This window comes from Oncorhynchus kisutch, linkage group LG13, assembly GCF_002021735.2.
Source record: "Oncorhynchus kisutch isolate 150728-3 linkage group LG13, Okis_V2, whole genome shotgun sequence".
Lineage (NCBI taxonomy): Eukaryota > Metazoa > Chordata > Actinopteri > Salmoniformes > Salmonidae > Oncorhynchus > Oncorhynchus kisutch.
The window spans coordinates 66224948-66252635 of NC_034186.2; the positions used below are offsets into that span (position 1 = coordinate 66224948).

The following is a 27688-nucleotide window of genomic DNA, read 5'->3' on the forward strand; positions in this document are numbered from 1 at the left end:
TTCCAGTCGACAAGAGGCCTTGTGTACCAGATCATTGTATTTCTTTATTCTTCATTATTTTAGTCAACTCCACATTAACCCCTCAAAGGAGAGCCAGACAACAGCTCCATGAGTAACACAGAGAAGAGCTGTTTAGTCCAGCTTCACACACAGCCCTCTGTGGTCCATTGGATTAAAGGAAACAACCACAATGGCGGCATGATATGGTAACCACTTAGAGAATTCTGGACAGAATACCACAGCAGTCCTTATAGCCTCTGTATCAGAGCCAAAACAATTCCCAAATGGGGGAGAAATAAATCAACCTAAAACATAAAAATAATATATCATCCAATCGTACAAACATAAGAAATATTAGAAAACTATACACCATTTTTTATGTGCATGACAAAATGTAGCACTACAAACTGTTTCCATATCACGTAAATATATAATTTCCAAGGCCTAAGATCAATTAATATGGTACTCAAAATGTATACAGCATCTTCAATTTCCAAAAATGTAACACGTCAAAAGTAAAGCGCCAGGATTCAGGAGTGATGAGTTTAAAACTAAAAGAAAAGTAGAATACTGAAAGACTTGTAGTCACACACTAATAAAGGCTCAGCAGTTCAGTTTAGCCAGGTTGGGTTTCCTTCACCAATCAAGAGTTCATATCATTTTTTATTTAAAAAGAAAATGTAAAAAAAAATTATGTAAGGAGTCCTTAACAAAACATGTTCTAGAAGCAGTTGTAAAGGTGAGGGGAACCAGGAAACAAACACATACCCAACAAAAGATCAGAATAAAGCAGCAACAAGTAAGTGTGCAAAGACTCAACAATAAGTACAACATTGCATATCTCAGTCAGAAAACACATTATACTGCAATTAATAAATCACCCCTTCCAATTAGGTATTTTTTCCCCCCATATAATTTCTTACATGTATATATAATATACAAAGCACTCAAGTTCAACTGAGCATTTTATATCAACGTCCAATAGCGTTAAGTCCAATGTAAGGTTAACCACCACCGATAAAACAAAAAAAGACTTCAGCAAAACAAATAAGTCATGACATCATAATAACTCATGGTGAGATGACGGGAAAAAACACAACTACAAAAGAACTCTGAGAGCCTGTGTTTTTATTCACCTGGAGATTGTTACAGACAGACACTGCATCACACAACAGATACTAGTCACTGAACCTAACCCGTCTGGCACTGTACTGTGGCTGGCTGGCGGCGCTTCAATAAGGAGCACTCACACAAGCAGAACACTCCTCAACGTTACCCTAACGTTGTGTCAATCCTACCGTAACGTTGTTACAGATAAGCATAAGCCTGGCTGAACGCTATGCTGACTAATGCAGCAAGTGACATGCAGTGTTTCCCTACACAATGCATCTACATTACTGCGGTCAGTACAATGCAACTGGTGTTCTGTTATTCTAAAGTTAATATTGCAGCCAGGGTCAAGGAACTGAAAAACATCTCAACAGAATAAATAAGATTAGGAATCTCCAGGTCAACCATTGTCAATTTTATCATTGAAGAGAGACCCCAGAGAAAGAAGTCCACCTGCTTTCCAACTTAAATAATAATGTCACTGGAATACACACATCATCTTGACACAATGTACATCCTCCAACGAAAACAGTAGGCTGTCTGTAGCCAACTGTTCTCTCAGCTCTGGTCAAAGGGTACAAGAAGTTAGGAAATGAGCTGATACAGTCACTAAACCTCTTCAGGACACTAGTTGGGATAGGAGTTTTACTTGGACTATCTGGTGAAATCCAGAGAATCCTCAGTCAAAATGCTTCATATCTTTTGTTTTCTTTTTGAAGACTGAAGAGGTAGTTTCACATTTAAAAAAGGAGATATGGAGGGTGATTGAGACACCAGTGTCGTAATAATAATAATAATAATATCACAGGAAATTATAAAATAAAAAAACATTTTAGGGAGTAAGACAAAATATCAGCCAACTCTTTCTTTCCTATGCCTACCATGTTAGGAGGCTTGCCACTGCACAGACGGTATAGTCTACAATAGAAAGAAACAACCCACACGCTGCATACAGCTCCAGGAAGTCTCAAACACTAAGAATGAGCTGTCCTCAGTCAGTCTTTCAGTCAGTCAGGTTCTCTCTCTCTCATGCTCCCTCTCTCGCCCTTTCCAGATAGGGTGCTGTGGCAGGGCAAGGCTAGCCTTGCAGGAGAGGAAGATTTGGAGAGAGAGGTAGAGCAGGTGGGTCCAGTGAGAGAGGCGAGATGGGGTAGTGTCATCAGTTCAGGTCTAAGCAGCCCTATTGAGACTGGACTCCCCTGGGGGGGGTGGTAGATACTCAGAGGGGTGAAGGTCAAGGTGTGGTTAGAGCTGGAAGCCCTCCATGGGCCCGTCCTGTTGCTGGAAGATAAACTGGCCTTGGTTCTGGTCCACCTGCGGGGCGATGCTAGCGTCCTCCTCCTCCACACCAAAGTAGTGCTCGATCAGGTCAAAAGCCTTCTGGTAGATCTCCTGATTCTCATGGCTCTGCAGGAACTCTATCTTGTCCAGACCTGACGTGGACATTTTTACATTTAGCAGATGTTATTATCCAGAGCAACTTACAGTCAGTGCATTCAACGAAGGTAGGTACGACATCTACACAGTCATTGCAAATACAACTTTCTCAAATAAAGCAGCCATAAGCTAAAATCAGTGCTTGTAACAAAAGCCAGCGGATACACATACGCACACAAATTAATATCAGGCCTTAGTGACTCACATGACAATACTGAGTCATAAATCACTAACGAATGGCTGTTTAAATTTGGCAGCATGTGTCCTTGCATCTCATTAGATAAGAACTAGAATACACTATTCACTTCACAGCAACATTTCTACTGCCATCTAGTGGAACAGTGTGTGCATTCCACTGACTAAGTGATTATCCATAGCATAATGACATTTCTCCTTCTCCCTAAAGAGTGCAATTGTTCCCTCTGCCTCCTTACATCAGTACATTCCTTATAAATCCACGAGAAATGTGCAATTTCAGGGAAAAGGTGGAGAAACAGAATTGAGCGTACATCTATGGGTTGATGCCTGTCCCATTCTCTGATGGTGTGTGAATGTGTAACATACCATAGGCTTCCTCTATGAGGGCACAGTAAGGGTTGATGCCGGTGCCGTTCTGCTTGGCCTCCTGCTCTCCCAGTCTCAGGATGTTCTCCAGGCCGTTCAGTGACACCTGCACTATCTTACTGTCCATCACTGTCAGCAGGTCACACATGGGCTTGATAGTGTTCAGACTAACCAGGTACCTACAGGGACAGCAAGACAGACAGATTTAGATTTACTCACATTTGTTACATTTGGTTTAGCAGATATAGAGTTATACAGGCCTGCTACACGGGGACAAAACTAGTCGAGCATGAGACTACTCACATTCATTTCATGAATTCTTGGTGTAAGCAACAAGTCTCCAAAATGATAGCCCCGGTTCTATTTTCAAGAATTTGACGTGCGTTATTACCTGATCTGCTCAGGAGTGCCCCCAGAGGTAGCGTTGGTTATAGCCCACGCTGCTTCCTTCCTGGTACGGAACTCTGCCTTCTGAAGAATCTCTATCAGCACTGGGAAGATGTTGGCATCTATCACCGTCTGACCAAGACAGAGAGATAGAACAGTGAGATTACATATTATATAGACCCCCCCTCCCCCCAGAACTACACAGTTCAGATTATTCCACATTCAGCTCTATCACCAGAGTTATAAAGCATTGTGACGGCCCTGAATTTTTCTGAACCGTCTCAGTGCAGCTCCTTCCAATAGGGCGCTTTCCCTTTAATTCCCAATTAAATAGCCAGCATCAGCTGCGCAAAAGTGGGGTTGTGATGGAGCCGTGAATGAGGATGTGTTCAACCCTCAGTTCCCGAAGCTTCTCTATTCCGTTTGTTTGGTTGCCGTTAAACGTGTGTTTTGTAGCCTAATAGAGTTTACCCAGGATCGGATCCACTCTTTGCGTCCGTGGACTACACCTCTCCGTTCTTCGTGGCCTTTCTCCGCTGGAGATCTATTGGCGGATTGGATTGTCTGACTGACCGACTGACTACAACCTTTTTGTATACGGTATTTCATTTGTTTTGATGTGAGGTATACTGTGATGATTTATGTAGTTAGTTGTAGTTGAGGACTTAGTAAGAGTTGATACGCTTTAAAGTTCTGTGGTAAAATAATTGTTATATTGATGGTATGTTTAAATACTGGGTTTACGCTATACTGAATGAACGGACAAACATTGCGTGACAAAAGTCACTCGAGTTCACTGAACTCCTTTACCGGGCTGGACTCTTTTTAGGCCCGAGGTACAGGACATTTCTGGAGGAACCAGAACTCATTATGTTATATTATTATATGTGTGTGTAATCATTGATGTTGTTAATACAACCCACGCAAAAGAATAGTTGTTTTGGAAGTTCTTTCCAATGTTTTAAGGGTTTATGAAAAGTTTATTTCCATCCTGACTTTTACATAAGTCCTTTGTATTGGTGTAGACTTGACGGACCAGATGGGACTCATTCCCACCCAAACTAAAAGGAGAAACCAATGTTTTCTCTGGTAGGCACAACCTACCTGGCACCCCTATGAATAATAACCTCAAGTCAAAACCGTTACAGCATGTAACTGCATGCTTTTCATGATCAGTAATCATAAATTGACCATGGAATTTCAGATACGTGAAGGTAGACTCACAATATCGGCCACCATTAAGGGGATGATATAACAACCAAATAGTTAACATTATTTTAACAATCCCTTGAAAACAGCATGTAGTTGTCAATGGTTTTTCCAGAGCTGGGGGTCTCCTTGACCCCAGGAGGCAAATTGAACGCTCTGCACCTTGTGACATTTTAGTAATATGACCTACAGAGTGTACAAAACATTATGAACACCTGCTCTTTCCATGACAGACTGACCAGGTGAAAGCTATGATCCCTTATTGATGTCACCTGTTAAAGGGGAGGAGACACGTTAAAGAAGGATTTTTAAGCCTTGAGCCCTGGATTGAACAAGACAAATGGGCAAAAGTATGGGCAAGACAAACGATGGGCAAAAGTATGGGCAAGACAAACGATGGGCAAAAGTATAGGAAAGACAAAAGATTGAAGTGCCTTTGAACAGGGAATGCTAGCAGGTGACAGGGGCACCAGTTTGTGTCAACAACTGCAACACTGCTGGGTTTTTCACACTGAACAGTTTCCCGTGTGTATCAAGAACGGTCCAACACCCAAAGAACATCTAGTCAACTTGACACAACTGTGCGACGCAATGGAGTCATCATGGGCCAGCATCCCTGTGGAACGCTTTCGACACCTTGTAATGTGCATGCCAACGTATTGCTGTTGTTTTGAGGGCAAAAGGGGGTGCAACTCAAAATTAGGAAGGTGTTTAATGTTCTGTACACTCAGTGTATAACTCAATGAAAAAGCCCTCAGACAACTACTTAAAACACTGTGCTACCATCAAGCACAGGTACACACACACACACCTGGATCTGTGCTCTGTTCCCAGCTGTAATGTTAGACACAGTCCAGCAGGCCTCCTTCTTGATGGACTCCTTGGGACTGCTGAGCAGGTGTAATAGGCATGGCAACGCCGAGCAGTTCAGAATCACCTGGAACAATCAATGCACACAGCTAGGACCATGTGAAGGATCAAAACTTCACACACATCAGGGTGAAGAGACAAAGCCATTGGGGAGGTAGCAAGAAAATAAAAACTAGTTCTACCTGAGTCTGAATGTCATCTCCTGTCACTATGTTTCCCACAGCACGCAGCGCAGGAGAGACCACCTTATAATCACTGTGCCTGGGGAAGACCAAAAACACCAGTCAGTGTGCACCAACATCTCAATTTCTTGTGTGGGTTTGTGTCTAGTAGTACTTACATGAGTAGCTCCACCAGTCTGCGGCAGACCCCAGAGTCGATGACAGTCTGTATCTTGTCATTGGGTCCGTCAGACAGGTAAGAGAGGGCCCAGCAGGCATCAGCCAACACGTCTGGGTCACTACTGAACAGCAGCCTGGACAGCACACTCAGACAGGGAGACACCTGGGAAGGAGAGCAAATAAGAAGAAAAGAGTGAAGGGAGGAAGACAGACAGAAAGAGGGATAATGGTGAAAGGAGAACATTAAGTTTTGCTAAGAGAATGGCTTTGAGAGAAATGAGTCAAAACTCCCAGAGTGGTTTGTGCATTTGACAGGTGAGATCTGTTGGACTGTTAGAACTGTCCTCTGATTGGGCAGTGTGGGAATAGACCCTATTACCTTGGTGAAGTCTGGAGGGGGGTTCTTCCCTCTACACAGGTTAGACAGAGCCCATACAGCATTCCTAGTTGTGGTGAGACGGTTGGATTTAGCCAGCAGCCTGCGGGAGCAGAGAACAGTTTAGTACACCTTGTTTCTCTGACCACAATTAAACTGTTAAACCTGACTAATCGGATTATACAATGTATTAGGTAATGGTATGAAACTCTACTTCTCCTTGTTAAAACGGCATGGGCCTACAGACTGATAAAACCAAGTGTGCGCACACACACATACTGTTGTAAGGAGGGCAGGATGCCACAGTTGAGAACGTAGTCTCTGCACTCTGCGTTGTCCCCGGCGATGTTCCCCAGGGCCCACACGGCCTGAAACACACCAATCACTCGTCACCTCTAACTCAGCAGCCATGCATATTGCCATTCTGTAACAGTGCAGCTATATTTGCATGCAGCTAGGAGCCATAGTATACAGTGCTGCAGCTAAGCTATATTTCCACACAAACATCAGCACCATATAGAGCTGGGCTTGGATGGCCATACCATATACTGCTACATAACCACATAGCTAGGACCATACTGGGCTGGGATTGCTTAGTGTTTGGCTACGTTAAAACCCATGGAAGGGGAGTGAATAAGAGAACACTTCAGGGAGAACGGTAGAAAATCAGAATGCAGCCACAGCGTTTATATTTAGGGAACGCAAACCTAGCTGGTTTACTATTCAGATGGAATTTGTCCCGCCAAGAAGATTCTATGACATCTTATTCCCATTCCTGCTAGCTATCACTGTGACCCATGTGTTAGTGTCCCATCCTGCTGCAACCCTGCCCCAAGGGCTTCGGCCCCCCCAGGCTGTTCAGTCACCTGCTCCTGGACGTCCTCGTAGTCCGAGTTGAGCAGCTCGATGAAGATGGGCACGGCTCCCGTCTCGATAACCACCTTGGTGTGCAGGAAGGTCCCAGAGGCAATGTTGGTCAGGGCCCAGGCTGCCTCAAACTGGCACACACACAGTTCACACCATGGTCACATGGGGAGCATAGTACAAGCCCTCAGACAGATACACAGGCTGAAGAGTTATGATTGAAAGTGTCATAAAGAGGCAGAGGAAAGTTCACTAGCTATGTCTTTTGGCAGGGAGCAATACAATGCAGATGTCATGCAGACTGACTAATGCCAACAGGATGCGATATAACATTAAAGAATCTGACTTCATTTCATATATTCCAACAGCTTTCTGTTAGTGTCATTTTGTGTAGTGAATACATTTTACGATTTCTAACAGACCAAACCAAGAATTCCCAGCACATCCAAATAACAGACAGAGACCCAGCCACCTGACCCACCTGAAGAGTGCAGTTCTCACTCCTCTTGAGGAACTCCACAAACTTATTGACGACCCCTGGGGTGAGGATGACCTCATCGATGGGGGGGTTGGGCTCTGATGAGGAGGGAGAAGAGTGCATGACAATGACATCACACTACTAGCTTAAATACTTCCTGGTTCATGGCTGAAAACGTGTGATGCTAAAACACTCCAATACGGTGTTGAGGGAATAGGATCAGGTCCAACAAAGGCATTACTTGCAGGCATTTGGAACGAACAACCCATCTTTGTTGTTGAGAAAACATACTATACAATACCAAACTATGCGTCTGTCCCAAATGGAACCCTATTCCCTATATAGTGGGTCCAGATCAAAAGTAGTGCACTAAATAGGGAATTGTGTCCCATCGGGGAATCAACCTAGATAATACAGGTGGCATGAGCCCTGCATTGGGGGTGTTATGAATTGAATGATTCACACAGACCTTTGGAGAGTAACTTCCTGAATTTCTGTGTGGCAATCAGCTGCTGGTCTGGATCCTCAGAGAAGATCATCTGGATCATGTCTGGAGTTATGACACCTTCCTACACACACACACAAGTCAACATACATAAAGATGTGAATGACATACAAAACCATGTACTCTGACACTACATACACATATTGCAGGGCAAGCGATGTAGGGCTACACCTGACAGGTTGATCACGTAAAGTGCACTTAGGACTAAAGACCTTCATCTAGTTTTAATCGCAGATTGCTTTGAAAACCAAAAACTCTTGTCTTTTCTCTTCAGTATCCAAACAAGACAAGTAACCATGTGTTTAAGAATCTTCTGTTTCCCCAACATTCTTTGTACTTATTTTATGGAGTAATGGCATTGTCTTTCAACAGGTAACTAGTCCCTCGGTGCAGAGTGTAGACCACGAGAGTAAGAAAATGGGGCAATTGGAGTAATGGTCACTTACACCTGAGACTGGTGCAGTGGAGCTGATGTCAGGGTCCTGGACAGGGCATTCCAACATGGACTCATCGCCCGAGGGCACACACACATTCCTCCTCTTGAACAGCTGGGGGAAGAGGGAGAGGTAAGTGTTAGTAGGACACCGACTCACTACAACACAAACAAACCAAAGACAACTATAACAGGTCAATAAAAAAATTACTTCTATCTGGAGAAGATTTACCATTCAAAAGGCATTTACATGGTCAAATTGAATGAGACTAGGTTTGTCTCCACAGAATCGCGCGGCAGGCAGCCTAGTGGTTAGAGCGTTGGGCCAGTAACCGAAAGGTTGCTAGATCGAATCTCCGAGCTGACAACGTAAAAATCTGTCGTTCTGCCTCTGAACAAGGCAGTTAACCCAGTGTTCCTAGGCCTTCATTGTAAATAAGATTTTGTTCTTAACTGACTTGCCTAGTTAAATAAATAAAAATGGAGAGTAGCTGATTCAGTGGTCCAGGCGTAAGAACTAGAAGCACCCTACCTGCTCTTCTCTCTTCTGTTTGCGGAGTTGGATCCCCTCCTCCTCTCTCCTCCGGCGCATCTCCTGTGGGTTCAGCGCTTTGTTCTTGTAACTCTTCATTCGGTCATTCCCTGGGCTTGCCATCTCATCTGGGGAAATAAGGATAAACATAACGTTATCCTAAACAATCAAATATACGAACTTGTGAATTCACAGCAGCCACAGACAGGCAAACTTGACTGACTAGCTAGCTAAGGTTGTTGTTAACATAGGCGCTTAATGGAAATTCAAATAAATTAAATAACTCTCGATGTGAATTTGGATTGGTTGGCCAAAAGGGGATTTGAAGACAAACCCTGCCATGCACATCTTCACACGAAAACAGCAGTTGGGGTGAGTTTGATAGCTGATGAAGAAGACTGGTGATCAAATAAATACAATATCAAATGTTTCTCGCTCGCTGTCATCATAATATAATCAACGTTAGATTAGTCAAGTTAAAACAAAAATAGCGTTCGATGATCTCATCTATTAGTAATCTTTGTGTTAGCTAGCGAGTCAAATAATGCCATTCCTGGCTATCTAGTTAGCTAGATAAAGATGACATGCGCATCAGCCAGCTAATGAATGTTAGCTAACATTAACCACTGTCTTGCTGCAGCGTCACATTGACATTGTTTGTTGTATTTTCTGGGGGAATCAGTCGTCTTCCAGGCTGGATATCTCCAATCGCAAGAAACCGGGTTCCTCTCTAGCAAGTAGTACAGTACGGCCTAGTACAGTGGTTCCAAACCAGCGGTACTACCTAGTAGGACCCCTGGCCTGGGGAGGGGTACCTGGCCTATCCACAGGGGGTACTTGAGAAGGCTCACGAGACCTTAGGCTTATTGGTAAAATGCACATGGTGGGGTACTTCAGGGGTACTCCGGGCAGAGCAAAATTCAGTTGGTGGTACAATAACCCAAAAAGGTTGGAAGCCACTGGCCTAGCACACAGCAACTAGTAGTAGCATGCTGGCTACCTAGCTAATACATTATTAGTATTAATTGAATTAAATTACATGGTGTTCAAAAACCTAACGTATTCGTATCGTTAGCAAAATAATACTTAAAACAGCTGTAAAACCATATAATAGGCAACGGTATCCAAAACTGCATTTAGACCCAAACCACAGCTTTTTAAGAGCTTGTTCTTGCTAATAACACAGCAAGCGATAACTAGCTACATCGTTAGCTAGCTAGCTCCTTTACACCCCTCTCCGGTCCCCTCGTTTAGCAACCATCGTCATGCCAAGTTACCAGATAATTCGTGATAAAAAAAGAAAACAACAATAAAAAGGTTGTGACGATTGTATTGCTCTTACCCATTTAAGATGAATAATGTCAGAAACTCCTAGGTATAGCTAGGTATTATTATTTCCTTCACGCAAACTCCCGAGTCCAGCTGAGAGCAATATGGCGTCTTGTATCGCTTAAAAATTTCCCAGTAACCCTCCTTGGATCAACAACCAGTGACGTCAAATCCATCAGTTCAAACTGAAGGAGGAGAAGCCAACAGGGCCAGTAAAGTCAAGTTGTTAGCTAGCGAGCTAACGTTGCTAAGATGGCATATGAATGAAAAGTGAAACAGAAACACATATATTTTGAAAGTAGTCACATAAGTCAAGCATTAGTACGGCACATCGTCCATATTCTTGAAATCGGTGAGTAATATGATGGTTAGATAGTTAGCAATCTTTCAGCGTTTTGAAGTCATGTTTTAGTCCATAGACTGACATGTTGACTAGCTAGACAAATTCAGAATAAATTATAATAGCCGAGTTAGAATTTGGCTAGCTATCTTAGCTGACAAAGATGGGAATTGCGTTGTTGCATCTTGGCTGACAAAGGTGGGCATTGCGTTGTTTCGTTATTTGGTATATTTGGCGTAATTTGGATTGATATCCTTCCTGTTAATTCCTATTTATTTACTGACAATTAATGTTATCTTCGTTTATCTTCATTTCAGTGTTAGTGTGACAGCTGAGCACCAGAAACAACAAGCCATGCTGACGTGTGAGATTTGTGGCGAGGAATTGGTGTTGGACAAGGACATGAAGACCCATCTCCTCCTGAGCCACATGGAGAATGACATGGGCTGCCCCCTCTGTTCCTGGTCCGGAGTCGCCTACAACGAACTCCGCTTCCACATCAATACCACACACAAAGAGAAGCAGGACCATGACGGAGCAGAGGGTAGAGGTGGTCACAGTCTTGTCAGGCCCAGCTCAAGTCCTACTCCCTCTACCACCATAGTGGACAGTCACTGCAAACAAGCCATTGGTTTGTCTAGGTCTGAGGGTTCTGAAAAAGGAGTAGCCAATGGGAACAGGTTTGACACCATTGGAGGAGGGGTCTCACTCAGGACATCCAATAGCACACTGGAGTCTAAGGAGCGAATGACTGTATCCCCCCAAGCTTTTAGTAGGGGGGAGTCCGATGGAGGGCGAGCAGTGGCCATTGTTGAACCCACCTCTTCAGTGTCTACGGGCTTTCTGAGATCAGCTCAGGACTCCAGTAGGCCTACTAGCAGACACTGTAATGCTGAGGACTCTGTGGGAGTGGGATCTGCAGAGCACACCACAGTCAAACAGAAGCGTTTCTCCTCCCCACTTAAAGGTTTATTTTAGAGGGTGTTGTTACATCTGTCCTGGATTGTCGTACTGACTGATATTAGGTGGTTTGTCGTACTGACTGATATTAGGTGGTTTGATAGCCCATTGATGAACTATCAATGCATCCCATTAACAGTCCATGCTATCTGGTGCTCGCGGGCTCTGCCGCACTTTAATCCGTCTTCAGTTGCAACACGTTTTTGAAAACCTCATCAGTTTCTTTTTTGTACTGACTGATATTAGGTTTAGTTGGTTTGTTGTACCGAAGTGGAAGAGAGAGGCCCAACTCAGCGGACAATCTGTCTGTCTTCATCAGGTGGTGGTTTTTGTTGTTTCGCCCACCAAGCAAGAGATTGTCGAATTTAGCCAACAATAAAATTAATGGCTTATTTTCTACGTGAAGTTTATTTGTTATAGACATTTTGTTATGCTTAAGTTGTTATGAGTGTACTAACATAAGTAGGACACATGACATCATTGTCACTTGAGAACAAACACTATCTCGGAGATGGCTATGCATATTCATGGGATGAGGCTAGCAGCATCTCTCGCATTGAATACAGGCGGTTAACGTCAACAACCCTTGTCGAATATTCAAAAAAGGATTACAATAATCCACCAATCCAAAGAAAAGATAGGCAGGAGCTAGACAGTCTACCTTGCCGCTTTGTGGACAACGACTCCCATCGTTAGGGCAGGGAGACGTATATAATCTTTGATTTGAGTAGAGTAGCACTTTACTGATCCCAACTTGGGAAATAGTTTTCACTCAGCATCACTAATAAATTACAAAGACAATGACAAACACAAAATAAAAATGAATTAGAAGACACCTAAGAATGCCCCTGCATGGTAATAGCCATAAAAGATGGAGACAAGTTTAAGATAAATACTATTGTCTATCCTACTGCTGGGAAACAAGCAAAAACAACATTCCTATTAAGAAGGCACCATAAATGAGTCATTTACACTCGTTAAAAAGCCTCATGGCTGTGGGTAAAAATGGCCTTCTGAACTGCTCTGTGGAGCTTCTGGGGAGGATGAACCTGCTACCGAAGCTGCTCCTGTGCGGCATTCATGTGCTGTGTGGAGTGGGTTGAAAAACTCCTCGCTATGGATTGCATTAGTCTTGTCATCATCCTGTGTCTCATTGTTATGTACTGTGTGTCTTTTGTAGAGAAGCAGTTTTCCTGTCCTATGTGTGCTCTGGTCTGCACAGATGCCTTCATCCTACAGGAACATGTTGAATTGCACTTGCTAGAAGAGAGCCCAGCTGAAGGTACAGTATCTACAGTTAGACCACACAGTTCAGCACAGAACACACTGTGACTGTAGAAACTCATGACATTCCGAGTCTCGACAGTTCAGCACAGACAGAACATGAGGCACAATCCATTGTGTTAAGTCTCTGACTGACATAATCTGTATCTGTCTTTTCAGAGGCTGTCCTGGGGGCCACATCATCAACCGAGGCAGCATCATCCAGCAACAGCTCAGGTTTGTCTCATGCTATTCTTCATAGGAACAAACATAGTTCAACCAAACAGAGGAAGAAGCCTGCCTATGGCAGATCCACAGAGGTTGAGGCTCTCGCTCTGCCCATGTCTTACTGATTCAGGTATAATATTCCCCCAAAAATCTAAATGAACTTGCAAGAGAGGTTTTATCTCAACAAGAATAACTTGGATGAATAATGATTTAAATACAAATGCCCCGTTGATATCCCTTTTAACCGCTGTGTGTGTCCCTGACCTCGTCCTCAGGTGGGAAGAGTTATGAGTGTCCCCTGTGTTCTGTGGTGTGTGGAGACTGCTACTCCCTACAGGAACATGTGGAGCTGCATCTTGACTATGGCACAGTCACTAGTGCAGGTATGGCTTGATTTAAACAATCATATGTGATGGGAACACAGGTTTAATTGGGATTTTGTGTTTACACTTGTGGGAATTGTCCTATAGGGTTGAATTGGAAGTGTATCTTAAGGAAGAAATATGAAAAGCAGATGAATAACCATGGTAGCAGTTGAAGGGGAACAGTTTGGCGATTATGGGGAAATTATTAGACCAAAGGTGAGGACACAACAGTTCACAGACTAAATCCAAACATTAGTGTTGTTTGCATGTGCATTTTACATTTACTTTCGCTGCATTTGTAGATAACGAAATCTGAAAATACTCTGGATACATTCAGTAACATGATAAGAATATTCCTGGAAAATGTGGGCATAGGTGCAACATAAGACAAAATAAATACAAAAGTTTGAGTGAGAGGACTAAGTGGTGTCTCCTAGTGGCCACACACCTCTCCAAAGTGTGCAAATTTCCTAAGTAATTTCAATGCACTTTTGACTCATTGCACGCAGTCAAGGTATACGCAACAGTTTGGGCCACCTGGCTCATTGCGAACTAATTTGCCTTAATTTTACGTAATTATGACATAACATTGAAGGTTATGCGATGCAACAAGAATATTTAGACTTAGGGATGCCACCCGTTAGATAAAATACCGAACGGTTCCGTATTTCACTGAAATAATAAAAGTTTTGTTTTTGAAATGATAGTTTCCGGATTCGACAATATTAATGACCAAAGGCTCGTATTTCTGTGTGTTATGTTATAATTAAGTCTATGATTTGATAGAGCACTCTGACTGAGCGATGGTAGGCAGCAGCAGGCCCGTAAGCATTCGTTCAAACAGCACTTTAGTGCGTTTTGCCAACAGCTCTTCGCAAGCACAGCGCTGCCTATCAGCCTAATGGCTGGTGTAACTGATGTGAAATGGCTAGCTAGTTAGCTGGGTGCGCGCTAATAGCGTTTCAAATGTCACTCGCTCTGAGACTTGGAGTAGTTATTCCCCTTGCTCTGCAAGGGCCGCGGCTTTTGTGGAGCGATGAGTAACGCTGCTTCGAGTGTGGCTGTTGTCGATGTGTTCCTGGTTCGAGCCCAGGTAGGGGCGAGGAGAGGGACGGAAGCTATACTGTTACACTGGCAATGCTATAGTGCCTGTAAGAACATCCAATAGTCAAAGGTATATGAAATACAAATGGTATAGAGAGAAATAGTCCTATAAATACTATATTAACGACAACCTAAAACCTCTTACCTTGGTATATTGAAGTCTCATGTTAAAAGTAACCACCAACTATGTTCTCATGTTCTGAGCAAGGAACTCAAACATTAGTTTTTTTACATGGCACATATTGCACTTTTACTTCTCCAACGCTTTGTTTCTGCATTATTTAAACCAAATTGAACATGTTTCATTATTTATTTGAGGCGATATTGATTTTTATTGATGTATTATATTAAGTTAAAATAATTGTTCATCAGCGCCAGCTGTGCCACCAGAGACCCTGGGTTCGCGCCCAGGCTCTGTCGTAACCGGCCGTGACCGGAAGGTCCGTGGGGAAACGCACAATTGGCCTAGCGTCGTCCGGGTTAGGGAGGGCTTGGCCGGTAGGGATATCCTTGTCTCATCGCGCACCAGCGACTCCTGTGGCGGGCCAGGCGCAGAGCGAGCTAACCAAGGTTGCCAGGTGCACGGTGTTTCCTCCGACACATTGGTGCGGCTGGCTTCCGGGTTGGATGCGCGCTGTGTTAAGAAGCAGTGCGGCTTGGTTGTGTATCGGAAGACGCATGACTTTCAACTTTCGTCTCTCCCGAGCCCGTACGGGAGTTGTAGCGATGAGACAAGATAGTAGCTACTAAAACAATTGGATACCATGACATTGGGGAGAAAAAGGGGTAAAATTCAACAACAACAAAAATAATAATAAGAATAAGTGTTCATTCAGTATTGTTGTAATTGTAAAAAAATCAGCCGATTAATCGGATGTGGCTTTTTTTTTGGTCCTCGAATAATCGGTATCGGTGTTGGAAAATCATAATCGGTCGACCTCTAACAGAACCCCAGCCTAAATCCCCAAACAGCAAGCAATGCAGGTGTAGAAGCACGGTGGCTAGGAAAAACTCCCTAGAAAGGCCGAAACCTAGGAAGAAACCTAGAAAGGAACCAGGCTATGAGGGGTGGCCAGTCCTCTTCTGGCTGTGCCGGTTGGAGATTATAACAGAACATGGCCAAGATGTTCAAATGTTCATAAATGACCAGCATGGTCAAATAATAATAATCACAGTAGTTGTCAAGGGAACAGCAAGTCAGCACCTCAGGAGTAAATGTCAGTTGACTTTTCATAGCCGATCATTTAGAGTATCTCTACCGCTCCTGCTGTCTCTAGAGAGTTGAAAACTGCTACCTGGGACAGGTAGCACATCCGGTGAAGAGGTCAGGGCTCCATAGCCGCAGGCAGAACAGTTGAAACTGGAGCAGCAGCACGGCCAGGTGGACTGGGGACAGCAAGGAGTCATCATGCCAGGTAGTCCTGAGGCATGGTCCTAGGGCTCAGGTCCTCCGAGAGAAAGAGAGAATTAGAGAGAGCATACTTAAATTCACACAGGACACTGGATAAGACAGGAGAAGTTCTCCAGATATAACAGACTGACCCTAGCCCCCCGACACATAAACTACTGCAGCATAAATACTGGAGGCAGGAGGGGTCAGGAGACACTGTGGCCCCATCCGATGATACCCCCAGACAGGGCCAAACAGGCAGGATATAACCCCACCCACTTTGCCAAAGCACAGCCCCCACACCACTACAGGGATATCTTCAACCACCAACTTACCATCCTGAGACAAGGCCGAGTATAGCCTACAAAGATCTCCGCCATGGCACAACCCAAGGGGGGATACCAACCCAGACAGGAAGATCACGTCAGTGACTCAACCCACTCAAGTTACGCATCCCTCCTAGCGACGGCATGGAAGAGCACCAGTAAGCCAGTGACTCAGCCCCTGTAATAGGGTGGGAGGCAGAGAATCCCAGTGGAGAGAGGGGAACCGGCCAGGCAGAGACAGCAAGGGCGGTTCGTTGCTCCATAGCCTTTCCGTTCACCTTCACACTCCTGAGCCAGACTACACTAAATCATATGACCCACTGAAGAGATGAGTCTTCAGTAAAGACTTAAAGGTTGAGACCGAGTCTGCGTCTCTCGCCCTGCCTCCAGCTGTTTGCTTAGAAATTCTAGGGACAATTAGGAGGCCTGCATCTTGTGACCGTAGCGTACGTGTAGGTATGTACGGCAGGACCAAATCGGAAGATGGGTAGGCGCAAGCCCATGTAATGTTTTGTAGGTTAGCAGTAAAAACCTTGAAATCAGCCTTTGCCTTAAAAGGAATCCAGTGTAGGGAGGCTAGCACTGGAGTAATATGATCACATTTTTGGGTTCTAGTCAGGATTCTAGCAGTCGTATTTAGAACTAACTGAAGTTTATTTAGTGCTTTATCCGGGTAGCCGGAAAGTAGAGCATTGCAGTAGTCTAACCTAGAAGTAACAAAAACATGGATACATTTTTCTGCATCATTTTTGGACAGAAAGTTTCAGATTTTTGCAATGTTACGTAGATGGAAAAAAGCTGTCCTTGAAACAGTCTTGATATGATCGTCAAAAGAGAGATCGGGGTCCAGAGTAACGCCAAGGTCCTTCAGTTTTATTTGAGACGACTGTACAACCATCAACATTAATTGTCAGATTCAACAGAAGATCTCTTTGTTTCTTGGGACCTAGAACAAGCATCTCTGTTTTGTCCGAGTTTAAAAGTAGAAAGTTTGCAGCCATCCACTTCCTTATGTGTGAAACACAGGCTTCTAGCGAGGGCAATTTTGGGGCTTCACCATGTTTCACTGAAATGTACAGCTGTGTGTCATCCGCATAGCAGTGAAAGTTAACATTATGTTTTCGAATGACATCCCCAAGAGGTAAAAATATATAGTGAAAACAATAGTGGTCCTAAAACGGAACCTTGAGGAACACCGAAATTTACAGTTGATTTGTCAGAGGACAAACCATTCACAGAGACAAACTGATATCTTTCCGACAGATAAGATCTAAACCAGGCCAGAACTTGTCTGTGTAGACCAATTTGGGTTTCCAATCTCTCCAAAAGAATGCGGTGATCGATGGTATCAAAAGCAGGACTAAGGTCTAGGAGCATGAGGACAGATGCAGAGCCTCGGTCTGACGCCATTAAAAGGTAATTTACCACTTTCACAAGTGCAGTCTCAGTGCTATGATGGGGTCTAAAACCAGACTGAAGCATTTCGTATACATTGTTTGTCTTCAGGAAGGCAGTGAGTTGCTGCGCAACAGCTTTTTCTAAAATATTTGAGAGGAATGGAAGAGTCGACAGGCTGATAGTTTTTTATATTTTCTGGGTCAAGGTTGGGCTTTTTCAAGAGAGGCTTTATTACTGCCACTTTTAGTGAGTTTGGTACACATCCGGTGGATAGAGACCCGTTTATTATGTTCAACATAGGAGGGCCAAGCACAGGAAGCAGCTCTTTCAGTAGTTTAGTTGGAATAGGGTCCAGTATGCTGCTTGAAGGTTTAGAGGCCATGATTACTTTCATCATTGTGTCAAGAGAGATATAGTAAAACACTTGAGTGTCTCTCTTGATCCTAGGTCCTGGCAGAGTTGTGCAGGCTCAGGACAACTGAGCTTTGAAGGAATACACAGATTTAAAGAGGAGTCTGTAATTATCTTTCTAATAATCATTATATTTTCCTCAAAGAAGTTCATGAATTTATTACTGCTGAAGAGAAATCCATCCTCACTTTGGGAATGCTGCTTTTTAGTTAGCTTTGCGACAGTATCAAAAAGAAATTTCGGATTGTTCTTATTTTCTTCAATTAAGTTGGAAAAATAGGATGATCGAGCAGCAGTAAGGGCTCTTCGATACTGCACGGTAATGTCTTTCCAAGCTAGTCAGAAGACTTCCAGTTTGGTGTGGCGCCATTTCCTTCCAATTTTCTGGAAGCTTGGGTATTTTCTGTATACCAGGGAGCTCGTTTCTTATGACAAATGTTTTTCGTTTTTAGGGGTGCAACTGCATCTAGGGTATTGCGCAAGGTTAGTTGCGCAATAATCAGTTCGGTGGTTAACTGATTTTTGTCCTCTGACGTCCTTGGGTAGACAGAGGGAGTCTGGAAGGTCATCAAGGAATCTTTAGGTTGTCTGAGAATTTATAGCACGACTTTTGATGCTCCTTAGTTGGGGTCTGAGCAGATTATTTGTTGCGATTGCAAACGTAATAAAATGGTGGTCCGATAGTCCAGGATTATGAGGAAAAACATTAAGATCCACAACATTTATTCCATGGGACAAAACTAGGTCCGGAGTATGACTGTGACAGTGAGTAGGTCCAGAGACATGTTGGACAAAACCCACTGAGTCGATGATGGCTCCGAAAGCCTTTTGGAGTGGGTCTGTGGACTTTTCCATGTGAATATTAAAATCACCAAAAATTTGAATATTATCTGCTATGACTACAAGGTCGGATAGGAATTCAGGGAACTCAGTGAGGCTGTATATATGGCCCAGGAGGCCTGTAAACAGTAACCAACATCGTTGGTGCCGACGTGGATAACAATATCCCTATACTCTCGACACTCGCCAGTTTTAGCTTTAGCCAGCACCATCTTCAGATTAGCCTTAACGTCGGTAGCCCTGCCCCCTGGTAAACAGTAGAGATATACTTCTCAGGTAAACAAATACCCGGATCGCTGGATGATTCGTTTTAATTCTAATACTGCGTGTAATGGAGTCGCCAATGACTAGTGTTTTCAATTTGTCAGAGCTAATGCTGGGAGGCTTTGGCAGAGAAGAGACCAGAGAAGGCTCGGCCTCAGAATCCGACTCGCTGTTTAATGGGGAAAACCTGTTGAAAGTTTCTGTCGGCTGAATGAGCGACACCGGTTGAGCATTCCTACAGCATTTCCCTCTAGAAACCGTGAGAAAGTTGTCCGGCTGCGGGGACCGTGTGAAGGGATTTATACTACTATCTGTACTTACTGGTGGCACAGACGCTGTTTCATCCTTTCCTACACTGAAATTACCCTTGCCTAACGATTGTGTCTTGCAGCCCAGCTATCCTCGCCGCAAGGCGATCGTTCTCCTGTATATTATGAGTACAGCGACTGCAATTAGAAGGCATCATGTTAATGTTACTACTTAGCTTCGGCTGTTGGAAGTCCTGATGAACCACGTCCAGATAAAGCGTCCGGAGTGAAAAAGTTGAATGAAAAAAAGTTGAGTGAGGGAAAAACTAAAAATATAAACGGTAATTAAAAAGTAAAAACCGTAAAGTTGTCAGGTAGCAAAGTAAGGTTGGCAACAAAACGCACAGCAACACGTAAACAAGTCTGCAAGTTGTGCTTCCAACATGTTTTATCTCCTGCTTAGATGTAGCCATGTTATAACAACGGGTCTCGGTAGAGATAGAGGATGGTGTAGTACCCCGTATTTGATTTGCACATGCACTTTATTGCCAGCCAGCTCCTGAAGTTGCAATATAATGATGTGTAATTTGTCCTTTGTGTGATCGGTTTTGAACTATGAATTTCCCTCTGGGGACTATAAAGTTTGAACTGACCGGAACTTATACAACCTGCCAGCACATGCCGCTGAGCTCTCACATGCAGCTGTCTTCACATCAGTTTTGTGACTACAAGATTGATTCCCATGGTGTGTTAGAGAGAGGGAATTGTGACTGACCCTGTGTGTGTTGCAGTGAGCCCTGGCTCAGACCTGAGGCTGGCCAGACGGCTGCAGGAGGAGGAGAAGCAGAGGAGGAAGGAGCAGGAGGCCAAGAGGGAGGCAGAGGAGTTCAAGAAGCTGCAGGTTCTTATAAAGCACAACCACAATAACACTGGAGTAATGGATTTGACCTTGCTGCATGATGCACCATTTGACGCGTCTGTGCTTTGTCACAGGGCTTATGTAGGAGTGTGTGGTTTATTTGTGTTTCTGCACGTCAGCCAGCATGATTTACAGTATATGTGTGTCTGCTTATGTATGCTGACTGTGGTGGTGACCTCACCCTGACCCCTTGTTGTGTGTGTGTGTGTTTAGAGGCAGTTTGGTGTGGATGGGAGGGGGGGCTACCGCAAACAGATGGAGAGGACCATGGAGAAAGCCGTGTCTCGAGGTGTCATGGTGCCTGCTGACTTCCACAACAAGAGAGCAGAGATGATGGAGGCTCTGGCCTCAGGGGTCGACGATGGCAGGACCAGAACGCAGGGTGTGTGTGATTACATTTCTTACCCGGATCTTGACTAACATAGCTCCTCATTATTTACTATGTTCTCAAACTGAGTTGTTTAGATCACATCATGTTATCTGTTTATACAGCTGTCTATCTACCATCTCTCAGGAAATTAAATCCTGTTTTAGAAATGTTTTTCCTTCATTTTATTTAGCCTACTTTTATTTAGCCTGTCATTAATAACTGTCTTCTTTCAATTGAGGGGGGGATGCCATCTCCACCTAAGCCCCTTTCTCTTTCTCTCTGTCTTTGTCATTCTCTTTGTTTATTGTATTCCTCTCATTCTGTCAGGTGTGCTGGGTGCTCTGTATGTTTACTACCAGAGGGAGGTCAGAGACTGTGTCCACGTGTGGCTGAGTGCTGACACAGACCACTTCTGCTCATCAGAGGGGGATAAGGGCTGGGGATGTGGCTACAGAAACTTCCAGATGCTCCTGTCTTCTCTGCAAAGAATGGAGCCCTACACTACCTGTCTCTCAGGTACACAGAGACAGAGACACATATTCCAAAACCTCACATTACACAATTGTTTACCATTCTCTCAAATCCAGTAGCTGTCTGGATCACTTAATGAAACAGTTGAATGCAGCCCTCTCAAAAAGCCTTTTTACCATGTAATCTCCTAAACTAACTTTCTCTTAAATCTTCTATCATGGCATCTTTTCCTTGCCTCCCTCTCCCTCCTCACCCAGAGGGGTCAGTACCCAGCATCCCCCGGGTGCAGGTGTTGATAGAGGGGGCGTGGCGGGAGGGGTTAGACCCACAGGGTGCCACCCACTTTAACCAGCGACTACAGGGCACGCGGGCCTGGATAGGAGCTACGGAGATCTACGCTCTCTGCACCTCCCTCAGAGTCAGGTTAGAGCCCAGAGAGTCACACACAGAACGATAACATACTACACGCATTAGAACATAACACATTTGTGTAGCCAGCTATATTTTAATTAGATACACCTGAATGGACACACAGACCTGAGTATACAAAATAAAAAGAATACCTACTCTTTCCATGACATGGACTGACCAGGTGAAAGCTATGATCCCTTATTGATGTCACTTGTTAAATCCACTTCAATCAGTGTAGATGAAGGGGAGGAGACAGGTTAAAGAAGGATTGTTAAGACTCGAGGCAGTTTAGACATGGATTGTGTGTGTGTGCCATTCAGAGGGGGAATGGGCAAGACAAAATATTGAATTGCCTTTGAATGGGGTATTGTAGTAGGTGCCAGGAACACCGGCATGTGTCAAGAAATGCAATGCTGCTGGCTTTTTCACACTCAACAGTTTCCTGTATGTACAGTTGAAGTCGGAGGTTTACATACACCTTAGCCAAAAACATTTAAACTCCTGACATTTAATCCTACAAAAAATTATTGGTTTTAGGTCAGTTAGAATCACCACTTTATTTTAAGAATGTGAAATGTCAGAATAATAGTAGAGAGAATGATTTATTTCAGCTTTTATTTCATTCATCATATTTCCAGTGGGTCAGAAGTTTACATACACTCAATTAGTATTTGGTAGCATTGCCTTTAAATTGTTTAACTTGGGTCAAAGGTTTCAGGTAGCCTTCCACAAGCTTCACACAGGCCTCCTTGCTCGCACACACTTTTTCAGCTGTGCCCACAAATTTTCTATGGGATTGAGGTCAGGGCTTTGTGATGGCCACTCCAATACCTTGACTTTGTTGTCCTTAAGCCATTTTTCCACAACTTTGGAAGTATGCTTGGGGTCATTGTTCATTTGGAAGACCCATCTGTGACCAAGCTTTAACTTCCTGACTGATGTCTTGCGATGTTGCTTCAATATATCCACATAATTTTCCTTCCTCATGTTGCCATCTATTTTGTGAAGTGCACCAGTCCCTCCTGTAGCAAAGCACCCCCACAACATGATGGTGTTCTTCGGCTTGCAAGCCTCCCCCTTTTTCCTCCATACACAATGATGGTCATTATGGCCAAACAGTTCTATTTTTGTTTCATCAGACCAGAGGATATTTCTCCAAAAAGTATGATCTTTATCCCCATTTGCAGTTGCAAACCGTAGTCTTGCTTTTTTATGGCGGTTTTGGAGCAGTCGCTTCTTCCTTGCTGAGTGGCCTTTCAGATTATGTCAATATAGGACTCGTTTTACTGTGGATATAGATACTTTTGTACCTGTTTCCTCCAGCATCTTCACAAGGTCATTTGCTGCTGTTCTGGGATTGATTTGCACTTTTTGCGCCAAAGTACGTTCATCTCTAGGAGACAGAACGTGTCTCCTTCCTGAGCAGTATGACGGCTGCGTGGCCCCATGATGTTTATACTTGCATACTATTGTTTGTACAGATGAACGTGGTACCTTCAGGCGTTTGGAAATTGCTCCCAAGGATGAACCAGACTTGTGGAGGTCTACAATTTTTAGAGTCCATGCCCTAGCGAATTGAAGCTGTTCTGAGGGAGAAGGGGGGGCTCAATATTAGGTGTTCCTAATGTGTTTTGTATACTCGGTGTACACACACACAGAGTCACTATAGAATGTACATGGTTGAAAATGGAGTCTGTTCTCAGTCAGTTACCTCTAACCTGTGTCCCCACAGTGCCCGTGTTCTAGACTTCCACCAGCCCACAGGCCCAGGGGACACCCACCCCCGCCTCTTTGACTGGGTGAAGCAGTACTTCTCTCAGACTGGCGCCAGTGGCGCCAGACTACCGCCCCGGGTGGTGCAGACCACACAGCCGCCCCTCTACCTCCAGCACCAAGGTAGTCTTAACATGGGTTTAGTGGATTGGATGGATTAGGTGATGATGGGTTACTGATATCCAATGTAGAATTTGTTTATGGCGTGTGTCTACTTTAAGTTTTCTTGTGTGTCGTTTGGTGCTGAGTGATTAGTGCTTTTTGAGGTCGGTTGTGTTGTGGTTCGATCATTCAAAAATAATCACGGATTTCGGTATTACTTTTTTATATTAAATGCACTATACATTTTGTGGGTTGAATGCTGTAACAACACATACAAAAACTATAAAAGTCCCATGATGGTAGTGACTGCCCATTACTGCTTATCACTTAACTATCACTTTATTCACATTTAATAAAATATTTCAGTTATTGTGTATATTACATTTGTTTAAATTGATGACTTTAGAATTTAATTCTAAGTCATCTTGATAGAGCTGCTGCCTATGCTGTCTGCCAAAATCACTATTTTAGTGGTTCTTCAAAGTACATAAGACATACTTTAATGACTGCTGAATAGCAACTATCAATCACTTAGAGCATGTATTTTCAGATAGAGATACCTCTCGAAGTAACTGCTTTCTATCTCACTCGATCACGTGTGCTCCACACAGACCGGACAAGTAGGCGGGCGCGCAATGGATTATAGTCATTGTAGTTAATTACCATGTCTGCTCCACACAGACCGGACAAGTAGGTGGGCGTGCAGTGGATTATAGTCATTGTAGTTAATTACCACGTTTTCTGCATTTAACTATGTTGAAAAATGACCTGGTGGAAGCTTCAACTCCCCACTACATCACACAGTTTGGGCTTGATCTAATTTATCGCTAGAGAAACTGCACATCGAGCTCACAGAACAGAAACGAATGAAATGGAATTAAAATAACTGAATCTATGTCGGTCAATTAGTTTATTAAAAACTGAAATATAACTGAAATGTTGGTTAATCGCTCAGTACTAGTGTGTTTGAGATTTGTTTGTTTTGTCTGTGTGTACAGTCGTGGCCAAAAGTTTTGAGAATGACACAAATATAAATTTTCACAAGGTCTGCTGCCTCAGTTTGTATGATGGCAATTTGCATATACTCCAGAATGTTATGAAGAGTGATCAAATGAATTGCAAAATTATTATTTGCCATGCAAATGAACTGAATCCCCCCCCAAAACATTTCCACTGCATTTCAGCCCTGCCACAAAAGGACCAGCTGACATCATGTCAGTGATTCTCTCGTTAACACAGGTGTGAGTGTTGACGAGGACAAGGCTGGAGATCACTCTGTCATGCTGATTGAGTTCGAATAACAGACTGGAAGCTTCAAAAGGAGGGTAGTGCTTGGAATCATTGTTCTTCCTCTGTCAACCATGGTTACCTGCAAGGAAAGACGTGCCATCATCATTGCTTTGCACAAAAAGGGCTTCACAGGCAAGGACATTGCTGCCAGTAAGATTGCACCTAAATCAACTATTTATCAGATCATCAAAAACTTAAAGGAGAGCGGTTCAATTGTTGTGAAGAAGGCTTCAGGGCGACCAAGAAAGTCCAGCAAGCGCCAAGACTGTCTCCTAAAGTTGATTCAGCTGCAGGATCGGGGCACCACCTGTGCAGAGCTTGCTCAGGAATGGCAGCAGGCAGGTGTGAGTGCATCTGCACGCACAGTGAGGTGAAGACTTTTGGAGGATGGCCTGGTGTCAAGAAGGGCAGCAAAGAAGCCAATTCTCTCCAGGAAAAACATCAGGGACAGACTGATATTCTGCAAAAGGTACAGGGATTGGACTGCTGAGGACTGTGGTAAAGTAATTTTCTCTGATGAATCCCCTTTCCGATTGTTTGGGGCATCTGGAAAAAAACTTGTCCGGAGAAGACAAGGTGAGCGCTACCATCAGTCCTGTGTCATGCCAACAGTAAAGCATCCAGAGACCATTCATGTGGGGTGTTGCTTCTCAGCCAAGGGAGTGGGCTCACTCACAATTTTGTCTATGAACATAGCCATGAATAAAGAATGGTACCAACACATCCCGAGAGCAACTTCTCCCAACCATTCAGGAACAGTTTGGTGACGAACAATGTATTTTCCAGCATGATGGAGCACCTTGCCATAAGACAAAAGTGATAACTAAGTGGCTCCGGGAACAAAACATCAATATTTTGGGTCTATGGCCAGGAAACTCCCCAGACCTTAATCCCATTAAGAACTTGTGGTCAATCCTCAAGAGGCGGGTGGACAAACAAAAACCCACCAATTCTGACAAACTCCAAGCATTGACTATGCAGGAATAGGCTGCCATCAGTCAGGATGTGGCCCAGAAGTTAATTGACAGCATGCCAGGGTGGATTGCAAAGGTCTTGAAAAAGAAGGGTCAACACTGCAAGTATTGACTCTTTGCATCAACTTCATGTAATTGTCAATAAAAGCCATTGACAAATATGAAATACTTGTAATTATATTTCAGTATTCCATAGTAACATCTGACAAAAATATCTAAAGACACTGAAGCAGCAAACTTTGTGGAAATTAATATTTGTGTCATTCTCAAAACTTTTGGCCACGACTGTACATCTGGTGTCTACGTTATCTCTAAAGCCGTGTTCACATTGGCAGTTTGAAGTGACTCAAATCCTATTTATTTGCATATCCGATTCAAATCTGTTCTGTTTCCTGCAGTCTGAACTGCCAAAAAGCACATGGAATCTGATATTTCAAGCCACATTTCAAACCACCTTCATAGGTGTTTTTAAAGTCAGATACAGATCTGATTCCCGGCCGTGTGACTTGTGTGAATGGTCAAACTAGATTTATTTGCCCTCAAGTGTTTTTTTTTTAAAACTTTTTTGGCATATCTTGTTGGTTGCTAGCTACTCCGTTGACAGTTTGACAAGAACATGTGGTAATAACTTGCTTGTTAATTGTTTACAAACAAATGAGTGAATATGCTAGAAAGCTAAACTGCTAGCTAGTTGACTGCTGTGGCTATCCAGATGATTCCATTTGAAAGTTGGATCATCTTATCCTTTTGAGGCTTTAAGTGTTCTTACACTATGATTTTTGAACATACAAAGCAACTGGGGAAACATCCATGGCAGGCATTGTTATTACCTTAGCTTGATACATAACTTCTGAGTGATGGGAAGCATGAGCACCGCCACCAATCAGCCTACAGCACTGTGCACACACCCGTTGTTACTATGAAAACTAGCATAGCCATGTCAGCAAATGAATGCTATCTGAACACACACAAATCTGATTTGATCACTTGTAACATGCTGTGTGGAAAGTCAGTAGTCCAAAATGCATTTGAAAAACAAAACTGATTTGGGCATTAAGGCCTGCAGTGTGAACAAGGCTTTCCTCCATTCTTCTATCGACATCCTCAGGCCATAGCCGCTCTATAGTAGGAGTGGAACAGAAGAAGAATGGCAGCCTGTGCCTGTTGCTCCTGGACCCTGGCTGTTCACCTGGAGATGTGAGGAAACTGCTGAGCCAAGATGGCTCCACTGTTAGCACAGCTGTCCGCCGCATGAGGAAGTTCTCTGGCAACCTGAAACATAGGCAGTACCAGGTTGTGGTTGTAGATGGCGTGCTCTCCCCCGAGGAGAAACAGGTGAGTCCGAGTGGCTCTTAACTGCATACAGGTACAGTATTTGGTCATCTGGATGGTGTTCCGTAAGGATAAAACCATTTTGAAATTAAGTGAAACAGGGAGGTTGTACCTGAAATTCTCCAATAAGAACACAGGTTTTGACTTTAAATTGTGAAGTGTTTTTTGTTATGATGTGCACTGAACTGGGAATCAACTATTCGATTTTGATATTGATTTGTTTTTTGTTTGTCAGACCCGCGTTCTCAACTCAAGAACACTCCAAGCCGAGAGGATCCCTTGATGCTGGAATGCAGTTGTCGCAGGAATGCAGTTGTCGCATTCATTTTACTGTGAATGTAAATTTGTAACTGCCAAAAACATTTCATGTTGAATTTTCTTTGACATTTTATTAAGGTAATAAATGATGTATTTTTAATATCGCCTTTTTCTCTGTTCTGTTCAAATCCTCAACATATTCCTGTGTGTAGAATT

The 27688-nt window shown here is 43.5% G+C and overlaps 2 protein-coding genes across 4 annotated transcripts; one reads left to right on the forward strand and one right to left on the reverse strand.

Moving 5' to 3' along the window:
• On the reverse strand, positions 1-10626 carry LOC109901867 (importin subunit alpha-6). The gene is made up of 14 exons (XM_020497861.2): positions 10449-10626; positions 9107-9234; positions 8588-8689; positions 8106-8205; positions 7640-7734; positions 7161-7292; positions 6574-6662; positions 6298-6397; positions 5918-6081; positions 5760-5838; positions 5519-5644; positions 3503-3630; positions 3112-3290; positions 1-2543 (listed from the first exon to the last, which is right to left on the reverse strand). The coding sequence occupies exons 1-14, from the start codon at positions 10450-10452 to the stop codon at positions 2356-2358; spliced, it is 1614 nt and encodes a 537-aa protein (XP_020353450.1). The 5' UTR covers positions 10453-10626; the 3' UTR covers positions 1-2355.
• On the forward strand, positions 9435-27632 carry LOC109901868 (zinc finger-containing ubiquitin peptidase 1). 3 transcript variants are annotated; one of them, XM_031787036.1, is made up of 12 exons: positions 9435-9478; positions 11093-11742; positions 12916-13017; positions 13179-13235; positions 13502-13609; positions 20364-20473; positions 20705-20873; positions 21189-21377; positions 21590-21755; positions 23476-23639; positions 26991-27217; positions 27450-27632. In XM_031787036.1, the coding sequence occupies exons 1-12, from the start codon at positions 9447-9449 to the stop codon at positions 27495-27497; spliced, it is 2022 nt and encodes a 673-aa protein (XP_031642896.1). In that variant the 5' UTR covers positions 9435-9446; the 3' UTR covers positions 27498-27632. The 3 variants fall into 3 exon arrangements, with proteins under 3 accessions (XP_031642896.1, XP_031642897.1, XP_031642898.1); XM_031787037.1 differs by lacking the exon at positions 9435-9478 and adding an exon at positions 10613-10787; XM_031787038.1 differs by lacking the exon at positions 9435-9478 and adding an exon at positions 10846-10973.
• Positions 27633-27688: the final 56 nt, after the last annotated feature.